Consider the following 12,459-nt stretch of genomic DNA (forward strand, 5'->3'; position numbering starts at 1 on the left):
AACGCACAACAACTTGCAGTAATTCACTATCATGCATTGTGGTATGTTGCATTACCAGGAATATTATGTGCTTCTTTGTGTTAAGCGCTTTAACACAACTCACATTAAAGGGGAGTTCCAGGCTTTTGATGTTTATTAATTATGCTGACTTTTAATAAACAGACACTTACCTGTTTCATGGTCCAGCAATGCAGCCGAATGGGGTGTCGTTCCTCTCGCCCTGCTCTCCGCCAGGGCCTCTATTGCCACGCTGGGCACCCGGCCGTGACAGCTTTTGGCTTCATGGCGGGACACGCACAGTGCATGCGCTAGTTGCCCATGCGCTTCCGGAGTGGACAGGCCATCTCCTGGGACCTGTCGCGTGTCCCAGGAGATTGCCTAGAGGGAGGGGCCGCCTGAGGCGAAAGGAGGAGTTGCCTTGGCGTTCCCTGGGCAGAAGGAGGAAGTGGGACAGGAAGTCCCCCTCCTAACGAAGCCCCCACTCCCCCAAAAAAATGACATGCCAAATGTGGCATGTAAGGGCCCGAGGAGTGCTTAAAGAGGAAGTTCTATTTTTGGGTGGAATGCCGCTTTAACTACTGTATTTATTGGCGTATAACACGCACCTTTTTATTTTTTTGGGTGCAAATAGTGTGTGTGTTATACACCAATACTTCAATTTTAGATGCCTCGGAGGGAACAAGGAGGGAGGGGGGCGGGACGAGCGCTGTCAGATTACATACAGTGAGAATCTCCTGTTTTACTTGGCAGCCTCTGTAATAGGAAGTCCCGTCTCCTGGGCTGCCATTGGCTGCTGCCGCATAGACGGCGACGGTGCGGCTGCCGCATAGACGGCGCTTGTGAGGCTACAGATGGGCAATTGATCAGGCTGCATTGATGGCAATGGTGAGGCTGCAGATGGGCACTGATCCTTATTTTGCTTTAAAGTTCCTTATTTAAAGTTTTACGTTTTTTCCTGAAACTTGCCTCTTAAAATGAATGTCGATAAATACAGTATTTTTAATCCTTATGCTGCTGGCCTTAGTACACAGATAGCAAGGTATATTATATTTACTTTTTTTTTTTTTTTTTTTATAATTTTTTTTCTTGCGTCCTTGTTTTGGCCTAAGCCAAAATGATGGCATACTTCCCAGGAGTCTTCATGGGCATTTTTTCCTTTCATCTGGGGAAGGGGTTTTCTCAGCTAAACACACCCTACTACCCACGTGCCTAACCTTGTGAAAATGTACCTGTAGCCCATCTTTGCTGTACTGCACATGCACAAGATTTTCTAAGGTATAATCGCAGTAAAGCATGAATGCATGATTCATTTTTTTTTTCATTCCACATTCGATCAGATCGGGTGAATCCTTCCTGCTGAAGTGTATTCTGCCGGCAGGGAGCCTTCCCCATTCAGTTTTATCCATGTATGGCCAGCTTAAAGGATAAGTTCACATAAAAAAAAAGGGGGGGGGGGGGGGGGGAGGTAAAAAAAAAAAGGGTGCTTTTATTATTTTTACACGACACCACAACGCCTGCGGGATATAATAGAAGTCCATTACACAGCGCAGCGCAGGTAAACAGCAGCACATCAGTGTGAAAGCAGCCTTATAGGGGGCTCAGAACAGTAAGGGTTCATTTTCATATGTAGTGGGGGGGGGGGGTAAAATCCTATAGTCAAGACATGCTTTAACCACCCCGGCCCCAACCACACTCCCTTTAGCTGCAGTGGCCAGGGGTCTACACATGTGCAATACGTCGCTTCCTCGCCACCTGATTTAAACCTATGATTGTGCTGGTGATCTTTGACTTTTCTCATGTTGTTCAGGTAGATCCCCACCTCTTTAAAGTTGCCTACCCTTGCTGTAAGGCCCCTTTCACACTGGGGTGGGAGCGGTGTCGGCGATAAAACTGCGCTATTTTTAGCGCCACTTTACTATCGTTTTAGCGGCACTATTCGGCCGCTAGCGGGCGGTTTTAACCCCCGCTAGTGGTCAAAAAAGGGGTAAAACCCTGCATAGCCGTGCTGGCCAATTTCTTTTTATGGCACTGTAGCGCCTGTAAAGTGTTCCAGTGTGAAAGGGACCTAAAGCATTGCACCTGCATCAGCAGATTGCGGGTGCAATGCCAGGATCCTGCAAACTCTCAGTACCCGAGTACAGCTGTTTGCCCGTACCTCTCTTGGGCAGACAGTTACTAAAGAGCATGACGAATCAATAATCTATGAGTGCTCACCAGCACCCTTGCAGTTATTAATATTATTATTATACAGGATTTCTATAGCGCCAACAGTTTACGCAGTGCTTAACAATATAAAAAGGAGACGATATAGTTATAATACCATAAAATACAAGAGGATTAAGAGGGCCCTGCTCAGAAGAGCTTACAATCTAATGGGGCTTGTTGAGAACTACAAGCCATCTGCCATGGCTGCCAGTGGTATTGTAGAAGATTAATTTATAGGAAACTGAATAAATGACACAGTTGTGTGTGGGCGGGGCCCCGTACATCCGCTCTGTTTTAAAATTGTGACAGCAGGTGCCCGCTGTCACAGAGGCGGGGGGAGTGCTGGAGGAGGGAAGTGGGTATATAGCAGCAGGTTACACCCTAAATATGGCTGCAACTTTCTCCTAAAAGTGAACTCTGCCTTTAAGTCAGGTTTACGTTGAGATAAAAAAAAAAGTTGCACTTTTAGGCTGGGTTTACATATATATGCGAATTGGATGCAGGTTCCCCATGTGCAAGTCGCATGACAGGCGAGTGTAACTGACTCTCGGTGGAGCTGGTACACACAGATCCAGGGAGGGCAGCCGCATTCCGAATTACAGAAGGGTCCTGTGTGTGTTTGGGTCTGGTTCAGTTGCAAATTCAGGCAAAAATTTTGCACCTGAATTGTACCTGAACCAGTGAACAGACACGGACCTGCGGACACACATATGTGAATCCGGCCTTAAGAACTCTCATTCACATGTTGACTTCAAGTATTCTGTTTTGTTTTGTCTATTTAAAGAGGAAGTAAACTCTCCCACTCTGATGCTTCTCTTCATTTAGTCCATTATAATAAATCATTATCAAACTATAGCCACTGTAATTCAGCCCAAATCAGATTACTTACTGTTTAACCACTAGAGATCCACGCTATAGCCGAATGACGGCTACAGCGTGGACCTGCTTTGCCGGGACGACGTCTATTGACGTCGTACCGTGCACGAGCGGCCTGCGCGCCCTGTGATCAGCAAGTCTATGAGACTCGCCTGATCACGAATCGGAGCAAGGGGTCGATCCCGACCCCTTACCACGTGATCAGCTGTCAGCCAATGACAGCTGATCATGTGACACAACAAAGCCGGTAATCGCCGGCGGATGTCCCGATCACGGCCAGCTTATCAGTGCCCACCTGCCCCCTGCCAGTGCCACCTAAATAATAAAAAAGTGCCAGCCATCAGTGCCCACAGTGCCACCCATCAGTGCCCACAGTGCCACCCATCAGTGCCCACAATCTGCCTCAACAACAGTGCTGCACCCCAGTGCTACATATCCGTGCCCATCAGTGTCATCTATCAGTGCCCATCAGTCCCATTTATCAGTGCCACCCATCCGTGCCCATCAGTACTGCCTTATCAGTGCCACCTTATCTGTGCCTATTAGTGCCACCTTATCTGTGCCTATTAGTGCCGCCTCATCAGCGCATTTCAATGAAAGCGAAAAATGACCTGTTTACAAAATTTTATAACAAACTATGAAACATGATTTTTTTATTTTTTTTATTTTGCATCTTTTTTTGTTTGTTTAGCAAAAAATAAAACTCCGAGCTGTAATTAAATACCACCAAAAGAAAGCTCTATTTGTGGGAAAAAAATGATAAAAATTTCATTTGGGTACAGTGTTGTATGACCGCGCAATTGTCATTCAAAGTGCATCAGCGCTGAAAGCTGAATATTGGTCTGGGCAGGAGGGGGGGGGGTTTAAGTGCCCAGTAAGCAAGTGGTTAAAGAAACTGTAAACAACTTGTTTCCAGGGGTAAGGCAGCGCCATCTTAAAGAGGGAGTCCACTGGAAAAAAAAATTATTAAAAGCCAGCAGCTATAAATACTACAGCTGCTAACTTTTAATAAATGGACAGTCACCTGTCCCAGGGTCCAGCGATGTCAGCAACCAAGGCCGATCGATCACTCAGCTCTCGGCTGCTGCCGCCGCCATTCTCGGTGAGGGAATCAAGAAGTGAAGCGTTGCGGCTTCACTTCCCGGTTCCCTACTGCGCATGCGCGAGTCGCGCAGCGCAATGGGGATGGTCTGCGCTGTCTTTGGGACCCATGTTTGTCCCAGCACACAGCGCGCCGGGACAGGAAGAGGCATAGACTCCCATGGGAATCTATGCCCAGAAGTGGGTGCAAATTCCTGTCTTAGACAGGTATCTGAACCCCCCTCCCCCCTGAAAGGTGCCAACTATGACACCGGAGGGGGGGAGGGTTCCGATGAGCGGAAGTTCCACTTTAGGGTGGAACCCCACTTTAAGTATTGCTTTCTGAGTCCACAGTGGAGTGTATTTCCACCCTTACATTGAGCACTTCCTGTACTGTTAACCAAGCCTCCTCCTCAATCCAAAGTTTCTATGGCAACCCTGCTTCCCTGTTCATAGCTGACTTGTTTTATTTCATAGTATTTACTTTTGCCGATGTCTAATGTTTCCCTTTGTCAGTCTTATCAGCTTCAGCTGATAAGACTGCAGTAATGGCCAGGTTTACATTGTATGTCATGTCACATGGTCACATGGTTTGTAGGATGAAGCTCTGAATGATTCTGAAGTCTCCTGGGATATAAGTGGTGTGTAGTAGGAAGTCCTGATAACAGATAGATAAGACATAGAGAGTGTGTTATAAATCGGGGGAGATCTGGGCATGCTCAGTGACTTCATTCTACAGAACAAGCATTACAACAATACTAAGCAAGTAAGGAGAGATCTACAAGCAGTGTTCATTAGGGTTTTTTATGCTAATTTACATGGGACAAAGTTGTGGGGGAGGGTTTACAACCACTTTAAAAAAGATAATTTTGTATTATGCCAAAAAAGCGTTTAGTGCAAGCCACATATAGCGACTACTAGTGACATACTGTATATATTTTGCCATATTTAACCTGTGATGGTTTTATAATGTCATGTTGGGTAAAAGTCACACATTAAATTTTTTGGTCTTTCCAGAACCAAGTGACAACCTCAGAGAAATTCTACAAAATGTGGCCAAACTTCATGGAGTCTCGAACATGCGGAAGTTGGGTCACCTGAACAATTTTATAAAGGTAAGACTTGATTTGTATCTTATAATGGATTACCAGTGCTTTGATGAAGAGCTTTCATGGTCACAGAAAATGAGAATACTGGTTCATAAATACATGTGCAAATACTTTGCTTTGCTTCCACATCGAACCATCAATGTATTTTAGAAGAAAAGTCCATCTTTGTTGAATGTCTTCTTGTCACTTCCTTTCCCCACATAGTGGCTCGATTTCTGGTGCACTCATCTTCCACCACCACCCCCTTATTGAGTCACCTGTTGGAAGCGCTGCAAGTTCCCCGGTTTGTGTTCCACCCCATCTGTCTGTCAAGCAGGCTCTGTTGGATCTTCAACCTGGCAATGCGGCTTCATTGGTGGTGGATCAAGCTGAGCCCATCACAGCTTAAAAAAACAGAGGGGATAAAACAAGGCAACTGACGTGTCCCCTCTCTCTGTATACCTGTGGATAGCGATAGTCTCTGGGCGATATTCCCATTGCATGCGTTCCTGCAAAGGGGCCGAAAGCCTCGTACACGTGATCTGATTGTTGGCCAACAAAACCGTGGACTTTTGTCCAAAGGGCTTTGGCCCAAACTTGTCTTGCAGACACATCGCCACACAATTGTTGGCCAACAAATATGAATGTAGTGACATACTACGTTGTTTTTCAGCTCTTTAGTGCCACCCTTTGAGCTTCTTCTGATAATTTCGTGTTAGTAGAAGTTTGGTGAGTTTTTTGTTTTGTGCTTTTTCATTTTGTGCTTTTCAGTTAGTTTCTGAACGGCCGTTCGTCGACCAGACATGTTGCGGAATTGGTGGAGATAACGTGTTATTATTGGCCTTGGAGTTATGGCTTTGACATTATTATTTTTTGGTTGAATAATGATTTCATTTGGTAGATTTTCTATATTTTTAGATGCATAGAATGCATGGTTACGTTTTATTGGCCGATAGCTCATTTTATTTGTTTTCTTTTTTTAATGCACAATAAAAAATTGTGTAGAATAATACTTGGCTATGTGTTTTACTTCAAATGACAGTTTGGGAGTAGGCAGTTACATTTTAAAAAATACAATGTAAAATTGACAAGGGACACCAACATAGTTGTATCTTTGATCTTAAAAACTACGGGATAATTGTGTTGTGGTAACTTGCCCAAAAAAAAAAGCCTTTAAAAATTAGTTTGCAATAACTCCATCAGTATCACCAGCAAAGCAGCTTCATTATTATCCCATTAAAGAAGAAGAGAATTGTGCGCTGCATTTCGAGATTTCATAATTTGCCACGTCATGAATGTTAATTCTCCATTACGAGCGCTAGTTTACAAGACCGACCGCTTCTGGCTCATCCTTGTTTCTGAGCATGTGTGTTTGTACTTTGAACTTTTGTCCTACGGACTTGTGTACACACGCTTGGAAAATCCGACAATAGACATTTGTCCGGAAAATTTATAAACCTGCCATCCAACATTTATCACTGAAAAGTTGGCCAACAATTGTCTGATGGAGCGTACACACGGTTGGATTTTCCGCCAACAGCCTGACATCTCACATTTCCCGTTGGAAAATCCGATTGTGTGTACGCGGCTTTACAGTAGCGGGATCTGCAGCAGCTATGGGCTGGAAACTGGATACATCACAGGTGAATGCACATATTCACCAGCCCACCATGGATCGTCAAATGTCATTCAAAGTTTTATTAAAGAAAGATGACATCTCAAAAGACCAAGTGCTTCCTTTCTGACCCCTTTGTCAGACATGAACACAGGAAATATTTTGTTAGAGCTGGCTTGGCCCAAACAAAGTAAAAGGGGAGTTGGGCTTTAAATACCGACCTGGCCTAGATATTGTTTTCTATGTGAAGTCTTTGCATGCTAAATAACTTGCAAACACAACCGGTATTTATAACTGATCAAAGATTACAGTGATTTTATCCCTAAAAAAGGCTGGCACCATCTTTACTCAGGCCTCATCCGGGGTCAGCATTTACATTCTCGCATTACTTAATCCATGTAAATGTTGAACCTTCTGCAGAAGCATATTCTTTGGTGTGTGTACATTTCTCACAAAGCTCATTTCATTGCTGTTGCCAACTTTGCAACCTCATAGTGCAAAAATCCAAAACCCTCACACAGTTCAGTCCTACTGCTGCCTTTCTCCCTGTTGCCTGCCATAGTAAAAATTCATCAATGTTTTACACAGATTACCTTCATTTCTTTCTGTTGTGTGGACCTGTCAGAACACTGCACTGATTGCTGGGGGAGGGGAGGAATCGCTTCCTCTGGCCTGCGGCAAACAGATGATGCTAAATTCTTCTAATATTTTCCTTTAAGGCAAGTCATTGAAAGACCGTGCCAAGGAAAAGTCACTTGACTGAAGGTTGTGTTTTTTTTTTCTGCTCTGCATACTGTAGGATGCCTTGTTGTGTTACTGATATTAATTGACATATAAAGGGAACCTAGTAGGTTGGATGAATAGTGCAAGCTTAAAGGGATTGTAAAGGCAGAAGGCTCTTAATACATTCTATGCACTAAGATAAAAAAATAAAATAAAACACCCGTGTAGCAGCCCCCCTAATACTTACCTGAGCCCGTCTTTATGCAGCGATGTTGCAGCAGTGTCTTAGCTGCCCGGGACTCGCCTTCTCATTGGCTGAGATAATGGTGTGGCACGATTGTCTCACGCTGCTGTCCATCAAAATCAGTCAGCCAATCAAGGGGGAGAGGGTGGGTGGGGCTGGGTCATGGCTCTGTGTCTGAATGGACACAGGCAGCTGTGACTTGGCTCAGGTGCCCCCATAGCAAGCTGCACCCAACAGGAGGGAGGGGCCAGGGGCACCGAACAGGGACCCGAGAAGAGGAGAACTCGGGCCACTCTGTGAAAAAGCAACTGCACAGAGCAGTTGAGTATAACCTGTTTGGTATTTAAAAGAAACAAAAAAAATAGACTTTACAATCGATTTAACCCTATCATTCTCCTGTCTGATATCGGGGCTCTTAGGCCTTGCTCAAATGGACAGTTAGTTGTGTGCCCCGTGCAGGGCTGGTTTTTGCTGGCGAAGTGTTGCATTTATTCCCATGCTGGCAGCCCCATAGATTTCTATTGGGACATGTGGTTGCATGGACACAGCCGATGTGTCCATATGTGACGTCCGTACGTGTGCATGGCCCCAAACACACCCAAGGTGAGTTTGGGAACACACACCTACATCCACACACGAGTAAAATTGGGACATGGCCCTGCACAGGGCCCACAAGTAATCATCCATGTGAACGAGGCTTTACTGGACATGAAGACACTCCCGTTGGACGGGGCTATGTGTGCTGACACCCGCCGCCATCCGATATGATCATGTCCGTCAAAAATAGACAGAGGACCTATTCCCCAATCCATCTGGCCTATCGGATGGAAACGGACAGGATTTTTGACATCGCACCAGTGTGTGAACCCAGCCTAAATCGGGATCCCAATCTTCTTGCCCCTCATGACAATCTACTTGTCCTGATAAAAAAATAAAATAAAAAAATAATAAATATATATATACCTACATTGTTTTTAAATAAAGTGAAGGGTTGAATTATTTTTATTAGGTGCTTTTAGAAATGTTTGGGGCTTTTAAAAACGAAATGAGCTTTTATGGTTTTAAACATTGTGCTGTTTATCTTTTACTCCCCTCCCTGCCTGTCTCCAGCACATCACCCGGGACTATCAGGAGTGAGGGGCCTTGCAGTGTGATGAGAACCGATTGGGTGCTCTTCAGGAAAGGGGAGAGTCAGGCTCTGGATGCTTAGCAGAAGCTCATCTGCTGATCGAGTAAATGAGGAGCCGGCCTCAATCAGCATAAAAACGTTATTCCTTCAGGTCACCCTTGCACACACAAGCGGCAAATAAAGTGCCGTTGTCCACTCCGTTAACCATTTTAAGACCAGGCCTTCTTCAGAAACTTTTTTTTGTTTTAGAAGTTAAAATAATTTCTTGTTTTATTATGTCCCTTCATTTTTTTTATCACTTTTATTGCTATCACAACAAATGTAAAAATCCTTTATATTGATAAGCATGACAAGCCCTCTTTATGGAAACACCTGGGGTCTATAAAAGCTCTCCTCTACCCTTGGAAAAACAAAAAATTGATCTGAATGCTTTTCCAAAAAAATTGCTTACATCCGCCCTAAACCGGAAGTGATGTCATGACATCGCTCCCAGCCTCCTAGATCATAGAGGCGAGGAGAGACAATCTGGTTGTTGTGTGACTTCCCCTGCTGCTTCTAAAAGTGATCCAGAGGCTAATTAGCTGATTGAATCACTGGCTGAAAATAAAGTAAACCCTACTGCTTGGCCGCAGCAAAGCTAAATGTAAAAAAAAACACCACATTCCCTGCGCTCAGAACGGCATGTCCTGGGCGTTGGGTGATATGATTTGTGCATCCCTGAACTTTATTGGTTAGCTGTTCTGTTGTGTAAGCATCTGTCTGGATTAATTTTTACTCCTTTTTTTTTTTTTTTTTTTTTTTTTTTAGAAAGGGAAAATTTAAATTCTAACTGCAGGCAAAACATTTTATTTTTTTTGTTTATGACAGAGTGAAGAGGGATTAGAACACGTCCTGTTTACCATTACCACCAAGAGTGGAAGAAAATCCCAAATTTTGGGTTGTCACCAGAACAGGAATAGAGGGCAAATTTCCAAAGAGGACACTAGCTCTAGTGACGACCAGGGATTCCCTCACTTTGCAGTGATTTCCTCTCACTTCCTGTTTTGGCTAAAGAACAGGAAGTGCAGGAAAATTTCCCCAATGATACACAGATGACAAAAAATAACTGACGGGTTAGAACCCTCTCTTACCCTCGGTTCACAATATGAATCGCACAGGAACAGCACTGCATTCCTGTGCAATTAACATGCGGTGCAATTTGAGCTTAATCATTTTGATTGCATTCACCAATTCCGGAAACCACACTGCAATCGGATTGCATGCTCGTTTTGTACCACGCAATCTTGTGCAGACAAACGTTTGTGACGTGTGTTTGGGATATCGTTAAGATTGCACTGACACCCGCTGTGGATCACAAAGGCAGTGCAATTTGAATGCGGTGCAGGAAACGAGCAAAGATTGCAGATTTCCTTCATTGCATCCTAGTGAATCTAAATAAAGGGAAAGGACTGGAACAATGCAGGGGGTAATATGGAGGAGAGGGGGGAGGGGACTGATTAAACAAATTTGCTCCTTTGCCGTGAAAGTGTCTTTTTTTTTTTTTTTTGCCAAGAAAAACACACTTTCCAGAGCTCCGCCATGTGACCTAAAGGCCTCAGAAAAAGATCACATGGACTGTGGCTATGTTGGCCACTTTCAAGTATGAAAAAACGTGACCATTTATTTTATTTATTCCAGGTACTTGTATAGCTCCATCAATTTATGCAGCGCTTTACAAATATTGTACATTCACATTGGTCTAAAGCAGCTTACAATCGAAGGTCCCTAACTCACATTTATACATACACATACTAGGGCCAATTACCCTACCAGCATATCTTTGGAGTGGGGGAGGAAACCGGAGTACCCAGAGGAAACTCACACAGTCACGGGAAGAACATGCAAACTCCAGGTAGGTTTTGCTGTGGTTGGGATTCAAACAGATGACCCAAGTGCTGCCAGGAGGAAGTGCTAACTACTTTGGCACTGCGCTGCCCCAATGCTGGACCAGTTAGCTCTGCCACACAGGAAGAAGTTCAGCGTGTTGCTGTTGCTTTTCCTTTTTCCCCACTTTGTTGCATAAACCAGCAATAGTGCTGAAAACAAGTCATACTATCCATTATTCTGTCTGCAGCTTTTTTTTTTTTTTTTTAACCAACATGTGTTTTCGCCTGTGTTGCTCATTGATATGAGCATCCTGTGCGGGTCTTGTGGTTTGTCTAATTTCCAGGAACTTCTCCATTCCCATACCACTGTTGCTGTTTAGGTTTTTTTTTTTTCTTTCTTTTTAATTTTTTTTTAGACATATTGGTCTTTCCCATGCAAGGTTTTAGTGGTGATGCATGAAGATATTGGCCTAAATTAAGAGATTGCTTACTCATTTCAAACCCAAGAAATGCATGCTACTGTACTAGGAAACACTTTCTGCGGTTGATTTGCAAAGCTTACACCTGTTTTATAAATGTTTATTTCATATTTAGCAACAAGGCAGACCATAGACTTTATTCATCGGTGACCTATATTAATCCATTTAGGCTCCATGCACACACTATAAGCTAAAAAAAAGCCCAAAAAACGCAAAAAATGCTGATAAGTGCCAGCTTCTACTAGCATTTTATGAACATTTAGCATTTTATTGGCGTTTTTGCAGTACATGAAGAAAAACAAAAAACGCTCAAACAAAGCTGATAGTAGCATTTTAGTACAGCTAGGAGCAATCAGGCTGCATTCACACGTCAGCGTTTTGAATCGCAGGCAGATTTGCAGCAAATCTGCCTGCAATTTGAAAACACTGATGTGTGAATAATAAATATCAGGACTCATATTTGAGAGACCATTCATTTGAATGACACCTCAAATCGCAGTGCGGATCTGCCACGATTGTCATGTGATAAATCGTGCTGCAATCGCGGCAACCCGCATCGCAGAAAGCATGACGCCCACAAATAAAGATCAGGGGCTACTTTTGGGTGACATGCTTCCCGTGATGCGGGTTGCAGCAATCACAGCGTGATTTGAGCTTTGATTCAAATGAATGGCATCTCAAATGAGGGTCACGCGATTTGTCATTTAGACATCAGCGATTTCAAATCGTGGGCAGATTCGCGACAAATCTGCCCGCAATGCAAAACGCTAAATTGTGACTGCAGCCTTAGGGGGCAGTTAGGAGCATTCAGCTTATTTTTCTGCTGGAAAAACGCTCCAGGAAACTCTACAAAAACTGTTTTTTTTTCTGCTTCTAGAAGCTGAAGCTCAAAAATCACTAATAGCCTAAAGTAGTGTGTATGGACACAAAGGATAAGTCTGTTATTTAGCTTCTAGAAGCAGAAAAATGCTAATAGCCTCTAGGAGCTTAAAAAAATGCTGGTGTGCATGGAGCCTTAAGCCGCGTACACCCGATCGGATTTTCCATCAGGAAATGTGTGATGACAGGCTGTTGGTGGAAAATCTGACCGTGTGCACACTCCATTTCCACGCACAAATCTTGGATGGCAGGTTTTTTAATTTTCCGTGAACAAAT

At 43.8% G+C, this 12,459-nt stretch overlaps 1 protein-coding gene across 2 annotated transcripts in view; it reads left to right on the top strand.

Moving 5' to 3' along the window:
* The window catches only part of RICTOR (RPTOR independent companion of MTOR complex 2), a 218,455-nt gene that overhangs the window by 53,407 nt on the left and 152,589 nt on the right, over positions 1-12,459 (top strand). For both annotated transcript variants that reach the window (XM_077462825.1, XM_077462824.1), the window contains exon 3: positions 5,179-5,276. In XM_077462825.1, coding sequence (XP_077318951.1) covers positions 5,179-5,276 — 98 coding nt within the window. The remainder of the gene's footprint in view (positions 1-5,178; positions 5,277-12,459) is intronic.

Source organism: Lithobates pipiens, unplaced genomic scaffold, assembly GCF_037356315.1.
Source record: "Lithobates pipiens isolate NorthernLeopardFrog02 unplaced genomic scaffold, aLitPip1_a1.2 Scaffold_3, whole genome shotgun sequence".
In the NCBI taxonomy this organism is placed as follows: Eukaryota; Metazoa; Chordata; class Amphibia; order Anura; family Ranidae; genus Lithobates; species Lithobates pipiens.